At 37.8% G+C, this 22,490-nt stretch overlaps 1 protein-coding gene across 1 annotated transcript in view; it reads left to right on the top strand.

Moving 5' to 3' along the window:
• LOC110458852 (mucin-5AC-like) overlaps positions 1-15,240 on the top strand; it is a 28,110-nt gene extending 12,870 nt beyond the window's left edge. The window contains exons 3-5 of the mRNA XM_021510812.1: positions 6,029-6,401; positions 11,079-14,873; positions 14,972-15,240. Of these exons, the coding sequence (XP_021366487.1) occupies positions 6,029-6,401; positions 11,079-14,873; positions 14,972-15,240 (4,437 nt within the window). The remainder of the gene's footprint in view (positions 1-6,028; positions 6,402-11,078; positions 14,874-14,971) is intronic.
• The last annotated feature ends 7,250 nt before the right edge of the window (positions 15,241-22,490 follow it).

Raw genomic sequence — 22,490 nt, 5'->3', positions numbered from 1 at the left:
TACTTTATATATATTTATATACATGTTCGTTTGAAAGGAAATTCTACATCACATGAATGGTTTGAGAGTGACAAAACACATTGTTTTTTAAAGGCTTTTACAGCTGGATTTTCGTTATTAAATTCTTTTACTGGGGTATACTAAAAAACGTATCTATTTTAACGGACTCAAATTTGAGTGTTATGCGAATTTCAACAACTAAGCGTCTTGATGAATGAGCGCACTCGTAATATATTCAATAAAAAACGAAATACAAAAACTTCAATTAGCACAATCACATTTTAGCGCGAATTTTTTAGCCCGAAAAGCGCTTACAATTTGAATACCGCTAAAATATGTGACTTTACAATATATCACTTTAATCTTCCTGTTGTTCTTTCTGGCGTTATGTTTTTAATTTCGATGTGTATTATCATCAGTGTACCTTGTATCATTGTCACTACAACGGATAATGTTTTGAGAACCTGTCACTAATTGAAATCGACCTTGATTTACATGGTATGTGCTATGAGTGAAGCAGAAGACACGTGTCCTTTCGCTCCTCGACAACGTCTAGAGCTTTGTTTTTATTTTGCACTAGTTTCCTTTTGTTGACACTAAGTTATCTTCCTGAGCTTTGTTCTGTGATTTTACTCTAATAACTTTAATTGTAATCGCATGAGAAAAATTGTTAGGGAACATTTTCCTTCTGCACAAATAAATGTCCACAGTTTTGGCCTTCTCGAGAATGAATTTGCTATGATTACCATGTAAATGCTATCATAATATGATCACGTATTTGACCCACAAGCTCTGTGTATAGAGCAATTAACATCTTGTAAATATGACATTCACCGTCAGTAAAGAACACATGACGAATACATCAAGGATAGCCGGTCAGTAGTAAGTCTGGTACCGACACACAACACGCCAGCACATATTGGCACACCGATACCTACATACTGCCATATCCGTTGTAGCATTGTATCTATTAATAATAATAATAATAAATAATAATAATAATAATTCGAGGTTCCTAAATACCGTTTTAACACAACCTAGTTCGTAGTTCGTCTCAAAGCGGTTCACAAATTATTATCCGTGGTTAAAGGGCCTTTGCAACCAGCCAATATCTTTCTCAACTTCCTGGGGAGCATACAGCCGGTGCTGCCATTTCGGCGCTCACAGCTAGCATTCTACAATTCTAGCACTACCCAACCACGTACTCATTTACAGTTAAGAAGACTGGAACAAGCGGAGTAAAGTATCTTGCTGAAAGATACAACATAGTGCCGCGCCGTGACTCGAACCCGCAACCCTTCCCTCCTGTAGCCCGGCGTCCTATCACTAGACTACCGTGCCTCCGTACCAGCTATTCCATCATTGTTTACATGAAATGCTACATTTTAGCGTTTTTTGTCTGTTGTAACTAAAGCTTGTAAATAATGATAATGATCTTATGAAGGGTTTGTATAGGCACTGTTTCGTATTCGCTGTATATATTCCAAAACACTTCATCCATAGATTTCCCATTTCATTCTTTTGACCTTTCAAACTACTGCTTTGCCCTTTTTGCTGTTCTACTTTTTGCTTCAGACAACTTCGGACATGGTTGTTACGTTTTACACTGGGTTCAGTCCTTAGTATTTCTTATGATTCACTTTAGTGGGGTTATATATTGTTCAACTGTTGGTAGTTTGTTTAAGATTCAATGACTTGGTCGCAGGTTCGGGGCCTACCTTTGGGCAGTCTTCTGGATTTCGGGTACTCTGGTTTTCTTCCACCACCAAAACCTTGCACGTCCGTAAATGACCCAAAACTGTTAATGGGACGTAAAAACACAAAACGAACCAAACGATAAGTTGTATCGGTCTATTTATTCAGTGAAACATGTTAGGTGATGGGTATGCATAATTTGATTTAAGACATAGACAAGCCAGAAAGGAGGATGGTTAAGAAATTCCAGTAGGTGTTGATATATGTGATGGTCCCTACACAGAAGACATAATTAACCCTGACTAGGTAGCCTCAGGGAAAGAATAAACACTATGGTCAATAGGTTATAAATGTCGTGATAGATTTGTACCGAATGATGGTCAATACAGATCTGTCCTGGTGACGGTCAGTATTTGACCGTTAAACTACAAGTCAGCGGTAAACACATCGCTGACGTATTATGAGTAAGATGTGAAATACGTGGAATCTGAGATTTGTTTGTTTGTTTATTGTTTTACGTCGTTGCTATATAGTATAGTATATTGGCGATACACTCGGAATAACAACACTACTTTAAGCGTACCTGTATCGTTGTCCCCGCATTCCCACCAATCGATGACAATTTTAATTGGAACGCAATATTCTAATCTATTGTTCGTTACATTTTTTGGATCGTCTATTTTATTAACGATATAACAAGATGGTGCAGTAACATTTACTTTAAATTTTTGCATCAACTTTCTGAACCATTAACAGTATTGTCGTTACTTCGTATTTCTAATTGAGTATTTTACGTAGCAAGATGGTTTGCTCTGCGTGTAAACAGAAATTACACGAAGCTGTCCTTAGCCCTCTAGCTAGAATTTGTTCTAACACGATTTACAAGAAATAGTACTTTTTTAATATTTTTTCTATGACGGTCCATTTTTGTAAATGTTGAAAACAATTTTGTAGAAATCTTTCCCCTTTTGCTGTTTTCAACAAATGTATAGTAGCACTTTAGACACATCGTTTTCTCACTCGTTTAATCATGGGCATCAATGGAGTAATACCTTGGCGACTGACCCTGTGATGCAGTAAAAATGTTCACGTTGTTGGTTTTCTGCATCAACGCACTAATTTCTTAATTACAGTAGGTGCTTCCCTATTACGAGCCCAATTAGAGTACTGAACAGAGTATGACACGAAGCTGTGTACGCCTTAATCATATAATACGTGCCTGATACAATCCTAACAGGAGTAGCAGACGTTGTGGTAAATCGTTAAGACTAGCGCGTGACTCTGTTTAACCATGTGATGTTTGTAGTGCAAAAGAAGTGTCTACATGAACACATAATCATTCATTGATGTATGATGACCATGGAATCTGTATAAAATAATAACGTCCTATCAATATGCTACAGAAAGTACTTGTACAATACCACATGTGATTGATCTGTCGTGGTCTTATAACCACAACAATGACATTACTCGTCAATGAACATTGGTACAAGAATTCGCGTGATTTCCTGTAATATAACGTGAGCGTGGTGATAGGTGGAATTACATGAAACTGTGATTCACGCCATTTTGTTTCTGTTATTATGTTGTTGTTTTTGAATTTTTCTCTTCATTATTTTTTTGATCAACATACATAGTTTTAAAAATGAAACAATGATAACAGTTGTATTTGATTAGTTACCCCGCATTCTGTAATGTAAACGCATTAAACCATTCATTTTTTGGAAGGAATCTGGATAATTGAATCAGTTATGTTTGTTTTTTTAGTGAAATATATTTCATCAAAACATTTGTTTCAAAGATTGTTGCTGTACACATTTCGACTAATCTGTCTGAGTGTGCTGCTGTTGATGATATACTGGTGTATTTGCACAAAGACAGAACACGCAATATAAGACTGAAGTCAAAACACACACATGTCTAACATAGTCAACGTCTAAGCGTTTTCATGACGCATAAAGATGGCATACATCTTTTAGATTACAAAATGTCATCTATGATACTGAATGTGTATATGAAAAATAGTTACAAGTTGAGATATTATACGAGAAGTCTATTACAAACACGAGCGTTGAAAAGTTTTCCGTGAACTCCTTCCAGACGTATGGTATTATTCTCTACCTATTTACTACTGTATGCTGTATACCGTATTTGTTAAACCATGGAAATAAAACAATAAATAAGAAAAGGGCCAGGTCAGACACATTGTTAAACATAACAAAGCCCATTTTGTGTAGATAAAGACTTTTTGGGACAGTGCAGCGCTGCTCGTTATTCTGCCGCAGGCTATAAAGTAGGTCGTCAGTGGTAATAACAGTTTACTCCGCGATGTCAAAAAGTTCCTGCGTCTTAAATTGTTTTTTTAATGTTTGCCAGACGCTGACCTCTCTCATACCTCAAGACAGGATTAATTGTCCATTTTATGAAAACTTCTATTTTCAGCCGGACGTCGTGACAATGTTAAAGTATGATGTACAAGTGTATTGTCCTGTCACGAACAATGGGAATGCTCGCGTTAGAAACGACGGCATGATCTAAAGTATAAACAGCTTTTTCAGAAGCGTATCGTAGCATATCTATCAACTTGTAGTACAAATATTCAGGTTTTTAGTCTGACAAATTGTTATTAACTAAACGTGAAATATGATCCACAAATTAATATTTTATCTTTAGTGTGTATAGTATACATAGTACTTTTACTATGCTTTACATCACAACGATGAGCGTCGCAATGTATGGGATACAAACATGGTGCTGTATGGTAGCACGCTTTCAAAGATGTTAATATAAGATGCAATTTATACTTGTTGTTTACTTTCGAAGATTAGAAAAGGTCTGGTTTGACTTCATACGACCTCAATATATTTAAGAAATAGACAATAATGAGAGATACAATAGATTACTTACACTTAATAAAGCGTACATTCGTATTTAGAAACAAGTCTAATTTTTCAGGCAATCATACATTGAAAACAGTGAGACATACACGGTAGCAAAATGCAAAATTAAAGGTTGTGTGAAAAAATACGGAAATGTCAGACCTAGCGGAATAAGTATGCGTTAGATATTGGTAGCTGAGAGTGAGATATTAGCATCGTACTCTACAAATAAAAATGTATTAATCGAGCATATACTAAAATAAAGAATTAAAACGTTATCAAATCATCATCAAAACATTATTTCTATACTATTACATGTAAACACTAAGAAATACCACCGCAATGAATATCAAAATAGTATCAAAACGATATCAAGTTTATAAACCCTTTCACCCCTTATGAAACTTTAGTAAACTCTTCCATGCATTAATCTGGATGAGTCTATTATGGTCTACAATGGTGAAAGGGTTTAAGTACAACGTGACATACACAATCGTAGCATTATCTAAATGGTATACGAATACAGTTGACTCGATATCAAAACTGTCAAAACAATATCCGCATACACACTGCAGTGTGATGATAAAGAAATGTATGTTAAATTTGCATTTGGGCTCTTTTTTTAACTGTTTTGTTTTTGCGTCCAGTTCTTTGCAGAAATAAAATATTTCATCGATCGCACGTGTAAGATATACGTGTATTGTCAAGAACAACCATTGCCATTTAATCTCCACACTAACAGCAGTGTATGTGACAAGCCTCGAGCTGACAGTTGTTGTCATGTGACTTACAAAAAATACGGTCCGTTTTATGATAATTTTACTGCATATCAAATAGCAGGGTTAATTTGGGTACTCATTATCAATTATTACATGGCTTTATCTAATTAGTCATAGGTGTCAAGGTTAATATCAAACATCACCACTGATGATAATAAATGACAAATATACCTTAGACGAAAATTAATTAACATACAACAGAGATATGTCTGATATGTGTAACAACGATTTACCTTGTGGATCTGTGAGAGCATCAGTAGCTTAATTTAGATATAAATAAAAATCTGTCTTAATTTTATTTATAATATGCATGTACGTATTACTGTAAATAAGATAAATATCTGCGTTAGGTGTAGTGTTAATTAAACTAAAATGTTCGCTGTGAGATTATCAGTTATCTGCTAGAAAAAGACGTAATTTGAACTCAAGATCGTTAAAACTAAGGCAAAATTTGAACAAAGCAATATTTAAATGGAGACTCTTGAAAAGGAACAAGGATATTAAGACCAGGTGCTCCGGAATACTAAGCGCCCCCTCTTCATCGACGAGACTCGCCACATAAATCTAGTGGATACAATTAAGTCGATAAAATTAGTACAATTCATGCAATGTAACAAAGAATTTGATTAAACAGAGTTTAAACCGAATAATATATTAATTATTTTGATTTTCCAGTACCAGTGGCAGAGCAATAAAGGTCGTTGTGGAGTATGTGGTGATCCAGCTGATGTTGATCCTAAACCGAACGAGGACATACACCAATACGCCAAGGGGATTATAGTACAGAGATATTTAACAAGTGACAAATTCATTGACGTCACTATTGAAGTTAAGAAAAACATGTTAGGATATTTTGAGTTTCGTCTTTGCCCGGATGTAAGTGAAACAAGACCAGTAACTCAAAAATGTCTTGATCAACATCCACTGGATATAAGTGGTCACGGGAAACGATACAGACCGGATAGAGAGGGAAATATATTTCTAAAACTGAACATTCCTAAGGAAGTAACTTGTGAACATTGCGTTCTGCAGTGGAAATGGCATACTGGTAAGTAATCCTTTGTTTGTGTAAATTGTTTGCTGATTGCTGTTTTAATTGATTGTTTAATTGATTGATTGATTGATTGATTGATTTCAACGACTTCTTCATATCAACAAATAAAATCAACGATATTGACATAACACTCACTGGTGATCAAGTCGAGTTCGAGATCTACGAGTTATCAAGTTTAGTTAGAGATCAACGAGTTATCAATTCGAGTTAGAGAACAAGTCTGGCTAGAGAGCAACGAGTTATCAAGTCGAGTTTTACGTGCACTTTGACGAGATAGAAATTTTTCCACCACAGTAGGTGACATTCCTACACTGCTTCTTTCTATTTATAGCCATTTCACACCTCCTCAGTGATTTCTATGTGAAGTAGCCAGTGGCTATTCTTGTTTTATTTTTTCGACGATATTAATTTTCTACCTTGACAATTCAGGTTACTACAATCATTCATATCTATTCGTGATTTTCACAAAAATGACGCATTTTCAATAACACTTTATATACTGTATAAATGATTACCCAAATCAACACGCACATAAAGGAAAAGGAACCCCGCCCGTCGGACCGGTTTTATTCTATGGTACTACGTACCTGTTGTCTATTACAGTGACATTTTAACTTTTGCGCGAAACACGTGTGAAATACGTTAACCGCAGAGTTAAGTACACATGTTATTGTTATATAGTATCGATAGTGTAGAGTTAGTGTATAGCCCTCTCACGTGAACTTTCGTTTTCCCCTTCGTTATCACGTGATGACCTTGTCAATAATGTCCAATGCACCTAAAGTGAGCGATGGCTTTCATCGGTCATTGCTACATATGCAAGGTCAACTACAACTGAAAGGTCAATTCCGTGACCATGTCCCCTAGGTGCGGTCAAAAGTTTAAACATTAGACAATAAATGTTGTCTTTAACTATGTCTGCTTATTCGCATATCGAATGAATAACCAGTATAACTGTATACACAACCAAAGGTTGACAACCCGTCCTACCTAAAATCCTGGGGGCACCGGCTCAGAGAGTTTGACATTTTCACCGGACGTTTTATGCTTGCGTATACAAACATGGAATACTGTCCTTGAATATAAACATGTTCTGAAAATTAATAATTGTGACAATATGATATGAAATCAATTCAAATCTCAAACATATCTATAACGTTTAATATCAAAAGTATTTGTTACATTGTAACATATTTTGCAGCTGTTTTGATTGCATGAATTCTGTGGATGAAGTCACAATCTCAGCGACTCAGACAAAGACGACGAAAGTCCGCGGCAACATCTTTGTCTACTGTGCTCATTAGTGTGCTTTGTTGTTGTGTCGTCAATATCCCAGTCCGGGCTTAGTATAGACGTAGATTCACATGTCGTCAATATCCCAGTCCGGGCTTAGTATAGACGTAGGTTCATGTGTTGTCAATATCCCAGCCCGGGCTTAGTATAGACGTAGGTTCATGTGTTGTCAATATCCCAATCTGGGCTTAGTATAGACGTAGGTTCACATGTCGTCAATATCCCAGTCCGGGCTTAGGATAGACGTAGGTTCATGTGTTGTCAATATCCCAGTCCGGGCTTAGTATAGACGTAGGTTCACATGTCGTCACTATCCCAGCCCGGGCTTAGTATAGCCGTAGGTTCATGTGTTGTCAATATCCCAGTCCGGGCTTAGTATAGGCGTAGGTTCATGTGTTGTCAATATCCCTATCTGGGCTTAGTATAGACGTAGGTTCATATGTCGTCAATATCCCAGTCCGGGCTTGGTATAGACGTAGGTTCATGTGTCGTCAATATCCCAGTCCGGGCTTAGTATAGACGTGGGTTCAAGTTACATTTTTAAATGTACTGGAGTGTATAAATGATCTCAACCCTTGAGATTTCGTCAAGTCTAAGATTTCCTATCGACAACACATTGCTTGAGATTTCGTCAAGTCTAAGATTTCCTATCGACAATACATTGCTTGAGATTTCGTCTAGTCTAAGATTTCCCATAGACAATACATTGCTTGCGATTTCGTTTAGTCTAAGATTTCCCATAGACAATACATTGCTTGAGATTTCGTCTTGTCCAAGATTTCCCATAGACAATACTTTGCTTGAGATTTCGTCTGGTGTAAGATTTCCCATAGACAATACATTGCTTGAGATTTTCCCCAACTTTGAGATAGTTTATAAAAGTGACCCAAATATCACATTTGTATTTTTTCGCGGAAAAGGATGCTTATTTTTTCATATACATACTGCTATCACCATGTCTATTAATCTTCTTATCGAGGTGTACATTATTTTTGTTAGTCACCTATATATGTCTATTGTTTTCAGTTTCCCATGTAAATCATCTGAAGTTGCTATCCGCATAGTACAAAAAGCGTTGAAACTGTCAACAGTGACCATCTACCACGTACTGTGATGACATGACATTGTAAAATGTCAGTATTGTCCTTCTAAATGTACTGTGGTGACAATATACTGTCAGAAACCGTGTCACCAGGTCACACCAACAGCCGGTATAATTTGAAGCTATGTTGCGGATTTAGCCATATTTCATATATATTGGGTCAGATCGTAGCATTACCTGCATTATAAAGCTGTCATGTTCCCATTTAATAAATTTATTGCGACATCTAAGCTGTTTAAGCATGAATACAATAACGGTATTTCCTTGACAGGGAATTTTATAAATGCCTTTTCAGTTTGCATGATATACACGTTGACTTTACAATGCGATTGCGTATCCAAAGGTACTGATATATTAAATATTATGAGTAATGCATTTATGCACCTGCGTTAAATAGTGTTGCTTTCACATTACATCCCACTATTATATAGCATTTTATATCATTGTTACCATCGATAAATGTATGTACTACATTACGACAGTATAAAAGAAAGAGATTCATTTTGTCATTCGAAATATAAAGATATTCAGTTTAACTCGTAATCTTTATTGTTTTTTTAAATACTAGTCATTTGCAAATATGACAAAATATATAATCAAATTTGGAATTATTTCATTAACCTTAAATAATATATATATTATTTACCTAACACAATAGGCCATCAAACTTGTTTATTATAGGAATTCCTGTAATTATGACAGTATCGATATATTTATTTAAGATTTTAGGCGTTTTCATTTCAATTAATGTAAACTATATTTCAATTGACCGACATAATGGCATAACAAATGTGATCGGTAAGTTTGTAGAAATGGTGATTGGTCAGGTCTGAAGGACACATGTCCAGTGATTGGTCAGTTCTGACGGACACATGTCCAGTGTTTTGTAACACCTGCTCATAGATGGGTGTCATGTTTCAGTCATGGTGTCAGGTGGTCAAATAATTCATGGTTCGTCAGTTGTCCAAGAGTCCAGCTCACACTGATCTCACCGACCTACACAAAGTATATCAGTCAGAATTACTATCGCCATAGTGATACGGGTTTACATAAATTGACATAACATTAGAAATATCAATATATACCAAATACATTTAATAATATTTGTCGACTTAAAAGTAAACATTGGATGAAAATGATATGAAATGTGTAATTCATGTGTGAGACATAAACTCATCACACGCAAAAACTACAAAACTTAATTGACTTTGTTCTTGAAACGTTGCATTTTTTCCACGTAAGAACTATAAGTCATAGTGAAATTACACGAACCACAACCAAACGCTTTAATAACCTAAGCGAAGATAAATACCTATGTTTATAGTATATCAAGCTTGAAGTTGACCTAAGTTGACCCTAGTTTACCCTCCTAGACATTGAAAGTCTGGCTACATACAATTTGACTCACCATGGACCTGCACTTACTTGTTGATTGATATTTAGTGCAACAGCGTCACGTATAATCACCATATAGTACTGTATTACTACGCTCACTGCTATCGTTATATGTGTATGTATGTATTCCAAGGTAAAGATAAAAATGTCAACGGAATGATGAGATTATGTGACAATCATTGCCAGAATACCGATATTGAATGATGTTATCATGTGCGATTAAAGGTTAGCTATATACATGAATCCTGATAATGTTTTAGTCACGCAACTCTATGAACTACATGGTCACTCATATTTAATACATATAAATCCCATTTTCCTTTCTAGACACTCTTGCAAACCTATTAAATCAAGTAAACCTACTATTCCATGTCACATGATCAAGTAAACCTACTTTTCCAATTCCCATGATCAGGTAAACCTACTATTCCATGTCACATAACCAGGTAAACCTACTATTCCATGTCACATGATCAGTTAAACCTACTATTCCATGTCACATGATCAGGTAAACCTACTATTCCTTGTCACATCTCGACTCTGTTATTTCCGTTTCCGTTTCTTTTTGTTTTGGTGTCTTCTCGGTTATAAGACTTGAACTTTGCGTCGTATTCCCAAACAATCACCAATAAACTATAAACCAAGTCGTTTAAACAGCTGTAAAACAAAGGCACGTTTATGAAGAATTACAAATGGGGCTATCTTCATGGAAAAATATCCATAACTCTATGTTAAAAGTTCTTCGAGGTTTAGGTGAATACTTTATGCATCTGTATCAATTATTTACATCTATTGAACTCACTGCCCATACATAATATCATGTATTGAATATAATTATATTTACTAGTCACTAATGAGACCTAACGTTTCATATGTTTCAGCAATGAACTGGGGAATATGTAAAGACAAAAGTAGCGGGCTCGGATGTGGAGATCAGGAGGAGTTATATAACTGTGCCGACATTAGTATCACTTCCGGTTCGTCACGTGCAGGAATAGATGCCCAGATTGACTCATTAAAGTATACACTTCCTAGTCAGTTATCTGAAATCGATACTAATGTTGAAACGAGCATAAACAGACAGCCCAGCGTGAATACGAATACGGAGGTTCAGATGAAAATCGAAAACTTTAAAATTAATCCTGACACAACCTTGAAAACAGAAACAAAACCAACAATTATCAATCAGCAGATTGCCACAACGACGGGTGAACCCGCACCTTTAGTTACAAATAAACTTATCAATCAGCAGATTGCTACAACGACGGGTGAACCCGCACCTTTAGTTACAAATAAACTTATCAATCAGCAGATTACCCCAACGACGGGTGAACCCGCACCATTAGTTACAAATAAACTTATCAATCAGCAGATTACCACAACGACGGATGAACCAGCACCTTTAGTTACAAATAAACCAAGTTCAGCTGCATTTGAAAGTAGTCCTTCTCTTGAACTTTCTCCAGATCCCAAACCGGCCGTTGTTTTTACCGGAACCTACTCGACCATTGGGGATATGAACAGCACGTCAACGGAGGGGAAACACGTGAATTTGCCAGACAGTACGTTAGTAGGTAGTACAGGATCATATAGTAATACAGTACCTTCTGACAAACCAACACCTGTAAAATACGTGACTGTCACAGAACCGGCGATTGTAGAGTCAACATCCGCTGGGAGTGTCAGTCCAATTTTCGAATTCAATGACAAAATACCTGCCGATAAAATGGCGAACAGGATGGCGAACTCTCAAGTTCAGGTGCAAAAGGATATGGACCCTTCCTTTACCGCGCCTCCAGTCAACATCCAGGCAGATCCCGCTGCCAAGACGACTGGATCCGCTGACATAATTCAACTTCCGTTTGTTGGTGACACAACACGTCCTGCTGAGAAAAACAATCAATCAGAGAGTGGTATGAATGGGGCTAACATGAAACAAAAAACTGCGCAGGGTCGTACAGTGAGAAGTGTAATACAAAGAACAACGTCCAGTAGTAGACCGTCAGATGGCTGGACACCGTTAATGGACAGTGATATGGGATCTGGTCCCGCTGGTATCCATAGTAACAATCGACCGGCGGGACCTAACAGACAGAAGCAGGCACCCGGAGGTAACATTATTCCAGGGGACCAGGCTTTTAGCGTAGGCATGCCGTCTAGTTTCAATAAAAATTCTGGACGGGTTGGCAGTACCTCGCTCTGGCAAGGAGCCATGTCTAATAATCAAGGGGAAGTTGGAGGTGTATCGCTTTCGTCTACTTCACGTCTTGCGATGGTAAAAAAATCTAAAGTTAATCCAGTTGCAAACAAAATGGTGAACTCTAACTCGAATAACCAATATGACCGCAGCAAGGCTTCTGGATTTACTGTTAATGCTCCAAATACCAAACAGTCTACACCTTCACAAAAGCTTGGAGAGGCATTGGGCAAAGATGGACGAGCTACTTTTATGCCAAATATGAATAATAACGATGCTAGAAGGATTTCGGAACAACAAAATATTAACTCGGTACAAGCAAATACTAACAACAACAACAACAACAACAACAACAATAGTAACGTTGGCGGTTTAAGCCAAGGAAGAAACTCAATGTCACCATTTAGCAATTTCGATGGTCAATCTGTACCTTTACGTAATTCTGGTTCCACCCTGGGATCGCAGTACCGAGGCAATAGTTTATCAAGCTTTTCGACACCAAATATGGGATCAGATGGATCCATCCTTCTACAAACTATTCCATCAGATACTGTTATCGACGCCGTCGCTGGAAACACGTTATCTGCACAGGGAACATTGGCATCTGCAAGATACCTTGAACAGGCCCGTCAGTCCGAACGGTATACTCCTCCCCCGCCAAGTACACCTCGGCCGGGTCCTGTGGCTACTAAGCTTCTGACACGCCACCCTGGTCTTAATGAAATGAATCATTTTGGCTCGATGCTGGCGTCAGCTGTAATAGTCGATCCTATACCGGATACAACTACCACAACAACTCAGCCGACAACCACAACTACGCCAACCACAACAACGCCAACCACAACTACGCCAACCACCACCACGATAACTCCCGCCCCAACAACTACCACTACCGAGGCTACTACTACAACTACAACCGAACCTACAACTACCACAGAACCTACAACCACAACAACTGCCGAACCGACTACCACGCAACCGACCAGTACAGTAGAACCAAATCTTAGTTTACGTCTGGGAATGGGACTTCCGGCAGGTTTCGTGGTAAACAACCCAACAGAAACAACAACGACGACACAAACACCAACAACTACTTCACAGATACCTATGGAGTCATCCAGTGTAACAGCTGCAGCAAATACAGATGCTGATCTGTCAGGAATACTGAGAGAAATAATGGCGATGGCAAACCGTGTGTCGGCACTGGCTAAGAGCACACAGCAGACTGGAGCTGATGTTCTTGCACAGAACATAAAAGCGATGGCTGAAACAGCAGCTAATACCAATATGCAGATGAAACCGGAAATGCCAATACCTACAACGATGAAACAAGACACCACACAACTTGCAGAGGAGGTCACTACTCAGCAACAAGCCATTACAATACGTAAGGTTGTCGGCACAACAATAAAAGCACAAACAAAAGCTGATGCACTCATTACAAACCGCGTGAGCGATATTTTGCCTGAAGCACAAAAGTCCACAGCGGCTACTTCTATTGTGACGGAACCATCAGTCACCGAACCTGCTGTCATAGTAACGGAACCTTCAACTATTGTCACCGAGCCAACAACTGTTGTTACGGAACCTCCTGTTGTTGACACTGAGCCTGCTGTCGTAGTTACGGAACCGACAACTGTTGTTACGGAACCTCCTGTTGTTGACACTGAGCCTGCTGTTGTAATAACGGAACCTTCAACTGTTATTACCAATCTTTCAGTTGTAGCTGAACAGGCAACCTCCAGACCTCTTGTCCCTATGACAACTCCGTATATGCCAATCAATCCATTCACAACCGGAGCAGACCCGTTCTTTATCCCACAAACAACAGTTAACCCATGGAATACGTTCGGACAGAACGCTCAAAATCAACAATATGCCATCGACGGTTTTGGTGCTGGTACCGATGTCTCTGGTACCAATCCACAGGTCGTAGAAATGAATCCACATTTAGGAGGCACTGCTGGTCTTGATGCAGGCTATGTTAATCCTGATTTAGTATCTGCTGATTCCGTTTCCGGTGCATCAGGGCAGCCTGCAGGTATGACTGGCATGAACAATCCAGCGTCTATGATAAATGCACTGACATCAATGCAGGCGGGTGGAGGAGGTAATACCAATATCCTCTTAGCAAATATGTTTAGAATTCTGTCTGATCTTATGACTCAAACGAGTGCACAAGCAGTAAACATGGGCGGGTCTATGCAACCCGCAATACCAAACGTAGAATCTACTGTCACTAGATCATCCCAGTCGGGCGATCAGATCCCGACGGATTCACAGACGATCGTTGTAGATCCAAGTACGGTTAGTGTGGATATGTCTCAGTACTTCACCGGTTCGGGCGATCAAGGCACCCAGCCTTCTGACGCTACAGGCGGCTTTACTCTAACGACACAAGCAGTACCAGTAACAACCACAACAATTTCATCTACAACAACAACAACTCCAACGACAACTACAACAACTCAAATGCCAAGCACAACAACTACAACAACTCTAAAGCCAACAACAACAACAACTAAAAAAACAACTACAACAACTCCAACGACAACAACAACAACAACAACTCGAAAGCCTACGACGACAACTCAAAAGACAACTACGACAACTCCAACGACAACTACAACGACACCAACGACAACTACAACGACACCAACGACAACTACAACAACTCCAACGACAACTACAACGACACCAACGACAACTACGACAATTCCAACGACAACAACAACAACTCCAACAACTACTACGACTCCTACCACTACGACCACCACTACTCCTGTACCAACCACGCAAACCACTACGCCAATTCCCGTCACCGACGCTTTCTTAATCGGACTTAGCGCCGGAAGTCTATCAAACGGTGCCGTTATGGATAGGGTTCCAGCTAACAGACCTACGAATGTAGCCTTGAATCCGACTACGCCAGCAGGGAGTCAATGGGGTAACCCAGGTGTGACTCAAATGACTGGAAACCAATGGGGAAGTGGTGGGACAGGATCTGTTGGTGCTGCTACCGTCCAGGGTAGCCAATGGGGGCCTACCGTCCAGGGTAGCCAATGGGGGCCTGTGACTACAACTGTTGCACCACGGAGAACAAACTGGGTAGACACCACAACACTTCCACGGACACCAACCATGCAAACTACCTGGTACGTAGAGCCGACGACAATTGCAAATGTCACTCCTCCGCCTACTGCCACTCCAACAGCACCGATCAATACACCTGTCGATACTTGGAACGTACAGACCAACCCTCCAACTACGAAATCCGTTCCAGTCGAATTATCGGGACCGCCGTCGCACGCCACGACAATAGCAACAACATGGGACGCTGTCCTCCCTACCGGAAATCCTACGGGTACAACGAACGTGGCATCACAGACACCTTCGTCCACGTGGAATTCTGGAGGTTTGATTAATGGGCTTGCATCAGGAAGAAACAATCAGCTAACGTCTGGGCCTTTCGGAGATTTGTTTGGTACTACCCAGGCGCTTACGTCACCCCCGACCACTCAAACGCCGATTTCGACCACGCCCATTGTCCTAATTGATGTAAATGATCTCAGTCCACGCTCTGTTGACCCCGTGACACGAAATGTTATGCTGCGGTTGATCCGTTCAATGGCGACAACGAGCCAGGAACTGTACACAATCCTGTACGCAACTGGTCCGGACTTCATCAGTTCACTAGGAATAAATCCATTGCACCTTAAAGGTTCTGTTAATGTGGCTTTATTAAACATCCTACCAGAGCTACGTGTAGTTCTCGGACTCCCCCCTCCACCTCCACGGAGACGTGCGCCGCTCCCTTCTGGCTCGAGATTATCAACTGCACACGGTGCTGCTGCTTCAGTTTTTCCACCAGCAGGAGTAGTAGCCCCAACAAGGGCACCTCCAGTTGATCCTATTGAGATGGCTGTGCAGAATGCAATGACTGGTCAAATCCTCCAGATGTTGGGCTTAGCTCCTGAACCTCCAGATGTCCCTGCAGGTGGGCGGAGACGCGGAAGACGTCCTGGAATGCATCCAAGACGGTTTAGTCACGCAGGGATGGCTGTGCCTACTGTAGAACCAGCCGATGTCCCGCCAGGTGGTGTCGCACCGGGATTCCATCCGCAGAATCCGAACGGACAACGAGCAATGGGTCCACCTACAATGGACCAAATGTGGAACGTGGCAATGGCAGGAGGCTCTCCAGGTGCAATGGGAGGTGGAATGGGTGCGGGAATGGGAGGTGGAATGGGCGCTGCAATGGGCGGTTACAGACCTGTTTATGATCCATTAGACCCCCCAGATATTATTCCACCAGGTGCCGTTCCAATCGGGTCTCCAATGGCACGTGGTACAGGTGGCCGACGGGGCCCTCCTCCTGGGGGTATAGGGAGCATGAATGCTCAACAGACCCAGCAAGTTATGGAAATGCTAGGACTCTGATACTGAATCCAATGTATGTTTTGTTAATCTTTGTAAAGTTACTCCTCAACCTGAACACGATTGATAAGCTACAGATCAAACAATGTGGAAACCGTCAGTTCACCTCAGTTTAAACTGTGTCTGTAGCCATAGATACGAAATAACACCAAACTCATCTTTTTCTGTATCATTTAGCATTGATGATCCGATTTTGACTCAAAGTGAACAAGTTTCAAAATTTATTTTTAAGATTAGCCAAAGTATTCGTTCTTTACTGTTAGAATGACCAAATCAGATACAATCATGTATATAAACCTATAATGTAAAGGAAAAAACCCACATTGATATGAATTATATATCTGCTTATATGTAAACCGCAAACTTGATAACGCGCGAGCTACATTTAAGCTCCTACCGCGTAAATATAAAATTTACAATATATATTATTTATACAATCAATTAGAAATTATATCAATATTATGAAGAACATTGTTTTTCTGTCCTCATGTTTCGTTGTAAACCAGTTTTCCGTGAGGGCAGTGAAAGGTTCAGAGGAATCTTAGCTGATGTTCAGCGTTCTATTTATATACTTCATTCATTAAACGCTACAGGATATTAAGGGAAGAAAATGCATTCAAACAATTTTCTCGACCTCCCTTTATGATAAGATGTGATTTGTCGCTGCCAATAACGTAATTGGTGCTGTTATTTTCTTCTATGAATTTGCATAAAGAGGAAACGTCTCCTATCGTTTAATTGCGTGTTACACTTTGCTATAGCCTGCTTTGAAACTCCAGACAAAGGCATTATAGAAATAATTTAAAATTAGTCTTAGTAATGTGTTTTTTATTCCTTATTCCATTGGATTACGTGCTAAAATCACGAAGTTTACTGAAGTCTTTGAAAACTACTGCTTATCTGTTATTCCGTCTTTTCGTATTGCAGAGTTATCTGCTCCTGTGAGCAGGTATTGATTGTTTCGCCATTTGTTTGTGAGAGTAACGTCATCAAGTTTTGAGAAAACGGCGTAATTTTCTCAAACAAACCAATGACATAACAATCAATACCTGCTCACAAGAGAGGATAACTCGCAATACGCAAAGACGAAATATCTAGCAATAATGTTTTTTGCGCGACATTTTCTGTTTGATTTGTGTCGCTAACTGGTACCCCAGCGAAGTATTTGTAAAAGACAAAATCGTAGGTGATTCAAAGTTTAAGCTTAGAAGCCAAAACAATAAAACATGAGAAATTTGAAAGGCGCAACTTTGCCTGTTTGATAACACGGGATTAAAACGCCAAAGAAGAATCAGATTTTGCGACGGAGTCATGACTTTGCTGAACAACTAAAAATGTGACGTTTACCTTGGATTTCAATTGTTTTTTTTATAGCCAACTTGAGAATGGATTAAACGCTTTCGACTGAAAAATAATACTAGCATTTATTGGCCATGCTAATGGATTATAAAATTCAAGTTGTTGATTGTCTTCAGTCACTGTTTATTCAAAAGCACGGCAGCAATCCTGTGTAATTTCTAGTGTTTTTATGCGGGTAAATATCAGACAAATCAACCGGAGGAAAAACGGGCTTCTTTGAAATTACAAGGTATTGAATGGCTTTGTACAATATTTTACACAATACAACCGTCATTATCATTAACGTTACTGATGGATAATATGTGCATATTGTGGAACTATTTTGAATAGATATTTATTCATTTCTAAACACGGCGGCAAAATATTAATCATATCAGATGGGGAGTCAAAATATCTGCTAATCACAGTTTAAAGCAATACGTCAGATAGAGTAATTCTGTAAAGCAAATCGTGTGAATATTCCTACTGCAATTGCAAGACATCAAAGTATATTTTTATCAAGTTTCTGTACTCTTTAGCCGTTTATTAATGCTTTACAAACCATCAAATGAGACTTTGGAGCGCACTATTAAGCTCCCTGCAATGCTTAGTGAGCGTGAGTGTATGATGTGAGTGTACGCTATGTGCGCAAGAATGTGTATGGAAACGGTAACAAAGGACTGTAGAAATAGTGAACGTCAGAGTGGAGAGTATGTAAACACTTGTATATACTTATTCCCTTGTACATTTGTTTGAAGAAAAAAAACGTTGATTGAAAACAAAAATATCATCATATATATTGTTGAACAGTATTCATATATTGGTTGATGCATTTTTAATTGTATTTCTATGAATGTTCAAAACATATTTTTTCATCTTGTTTAAGGTTAAGAAAGCTTTATTATCAAAAAAAAATATGTAAATATATTCATTCACTTTGAGAAAAGCAAATTAAATATTGTTAATTATATTTTCAAAATTAAAGTGAATGGAATTGTCCACAGTAAATTACTTCGTCTGGAAATAACAATCTACGTATATGAGTGTGAATGTTATTTCATTTCAGTAACGTACAAGCTATTTTGTTAAATTCAATGGGGTCTATATGTTTCATAACGTCAACATTTATTAGATAGAAAAACTTTTCTTTACAACAAAAAAAAATACAATGTAATAGATAATCTTTTAAAAATTCATAGTGGATTATGTCCCCTTGTTAAACATTAGGTGACCGTTCATGTGATATGGTATGCTAACAGTGTTATTTCTTTTCTATATTCAGGGATAGTCTTTATCTGGCAGGCATATTTAAGCAATATTGATAAACCATATTTGTTAACTCAAAACAGTATAAATACCTGGTAAATTTACGACTTGTAATGTATAATGTTTCGCCTTGAACCCGACTTTTATAAACGTTTCATTGATATTAAAGTTGTCACAACATATTTGGCTTGACTTGTCTATTATGATTCCGATGTGTGTTGATCATAATTATGTTTGTTTGTTATTTAACGTCCTCGTAACAGTCAGGATCATATAAAGACGTTTGCTTTAGGAAAAAGAGAAAGTAAGGTAAAGGACAAAGATAAATTCCAATTGTTGCCATGGAAACTGCAGATTAATATTGGTTCTGCAACGTCCCCTACGCAGAAGAATAAAAACTATTTTGCAGGGTTGACCCACAGTAGTCGCCCCTTACGTACAGTACGTACGTAGCAGGCCTTTTTATCTCCAAACATGCATGAGTGATCAATCATAGTAGCCTTGGTGCTTTTAAGAAACAAATAATCTATACCTCAATCTCGTGACGATAGCAGTGCTCACAACACTTGTTGTTTAAAGAACATTAATGTACATTTCTAATGTAAATTCTTTTGAAAGTAATTGAACTTTCTGTGACCGTTAACATTTGCATATACACCAAGCCTCGTCAAGTGTCTACCACTAATCCGATTATCATCCGGTCTTTGCCTTGTAGGACAGTTTTCTCCTAAGATTTCGCCCAGCTGTGTCCTAATCCAGCTTCTCTAGCTGATAACAAAGACGACAGGTTAGACAATGCTCCACTTGAATTTGTTTCGTTTTTTGCAAAGAAATATCATAATCCACAAGACGGGTTGATGGTTACCTCAATGAATCTACCCTACGGATCAGGCTAGATATAACATTCAGATATTGTCAAAGATATGGCACCAATAAGACACCAAGACATTTAGAATCAAATATTTTTTACGTGAAATATTTATATAAATAACAATAACGACATACAATGACATATTCGTTAACATTAACAGTACACATAAGGTATACAACAATGGGTACTACATTGAACATACTGTTACAATTTTTAATACATATCGTAAAATCAAACCAATGTGTTTTATAAATATAACAAAGTAAAGACAGTATTCTCTATTTGCTAATGACATTCTATGACAATCAATACAATGAAGAAACCATGTAGTATTGGTATACATTGATATATGACTATTCAATTGGTATTCGTCAGTGTACAATTATTCCATTATATATATTAACACATTATCATTCAACGGGTAAACACTAATTCATTTTTTATTCTAACGGTTAAAATTAATATATCCTATCATTCCATTGGTATACACTCAAATTTTATCATTCCATTGGTATACACTCAAATATTATCATTCCATTGGTATACACCCAAATATTATCATTTCAGTGGTATACACCCAAATATTATCATTCCATTGGTATACACTCAAATATTATCATTGCATTGGTATCCACTCAAATATTATCATTCCATTGGTATCCACTCAAATATTATCATTCCATACGTATCCACTCAAATATTATCATTCCATTGGTATACACTCAAATATTATCATTTCAGTGGTTTTCATTTACATGTTATTATTCTATAGGTATACGTCAATATATTATATTTATTTTGGAACACATCGATATATTATCATTCCATTGGTATACATATACATATTATTATTGTATAGGTATACGTCAATATATTATAATTATTTTGAAACACATCGATATATTATCATTCCATTCGTATACATTAATATAGTAATATTCCATTGATATATTTTCATATAGATATATCACTCTGCCATTGGTATAAAATATATGTATTATAATTCCATTTGTATACATAGTAATATATCATTATTCCTTTGGTATACATAAATATATATTATTATTCCATAAGTTTACATAAATGTATCATTCTGCCATTGGTATACATATTACTATATCATTATTATATTGGTATATATTAGTATATAATTATTATATTGGTATATATTAATATATCATTATTCTTTTGAATTGACCTAGTATTATTCTATTGGAACAAATTAATATATTATTTTTATTCAGAGTCTAATTGTATGCTATTGGTATATAACACTAAGCTTTCAGAACGATATCGAATGGATAGGAGGGCCTTATACATATGGTAAGCAGGACATTGACCTTAGTTTGTAAGTACAGTATATCGTTACACAGGATGCAAGTCACATACATGTACCGGCGCTGTTCACATATTTAAGTGGACATTATATAACTGTCTCACGCTGTTAGCGGAAATATAAATGAATACCAAAATAAAGGTTAAAACGACCTTTTAGGACCCTGGAGGTAATATATCTCCCAACAACGTACTGACAAAAGAGGTACGCTGCTCTGTGTTATAGATACCCAGGCGTTTGTTGGCGACCGGATGTAATCGTTCCACCGAACAGATCTTACATATTACAGACCATGCTCCAGATAGCCGACTGATAAACATTTACATGTTTAGATTATGCGCAAATAAACAACAATAAAGACCGTTAATAGACTAAGGTTTACTTGTGTGACGTAGGTATGTCAGCACAGGAACTGTTCAATATTCATGAGATATTATATCTTTGAGAACATGGTTTTCTCATTAATTTATTGATACAAACAGCACTGTTCACAGCAGTGAGTTAACAAGTTAGGATCAACGTCCTGAAATATAAGAGCTTTAACAACACTAAGGCTTTACAGGGTTTATCCTGGATATACGGACGAACAAGATATACCATAAACTGTTCAACTTTCACTCAGTCAAGAACTCGTCCCTGTTTGAAATATTCTCATATAATTACCTATACGCGTACTAATATTTGTTTAATGGTTAATTCACCATCATTGAGAATGGCGCCATGGGCGAAAGAAAACTTAAGCAAAATCCCCGGTAAAGCATTTAATCATACCTAGGATTTATGATGAAAAATGATTGATTTGGACAAAATACATCGAACTCAAGGAGATGAAATATGTATTGATTTCT

Source organism: Mizuhopecten yessoensis, unplaced genomic scaffold (genome assembly GCF_002113885.1).
Source record: "Mizuhopecten yessoensis strain PY_sf001 unplaced genomic scaffold, ASM211388v2 scaffold1311, whole genome shotgun sequence".
Classification (NCBI taxonomy): Eukaryota; Metazoa; Mollusca; class Bivalvia; order Pectinida; family Pectinidae; genus Mizuhopecten; species Mizuhopecten yessoensis.
Note: the sequence above shows the minus strand (reverse complement) of the source record. Positions and strands in the feature narration are given on the sequence as shown.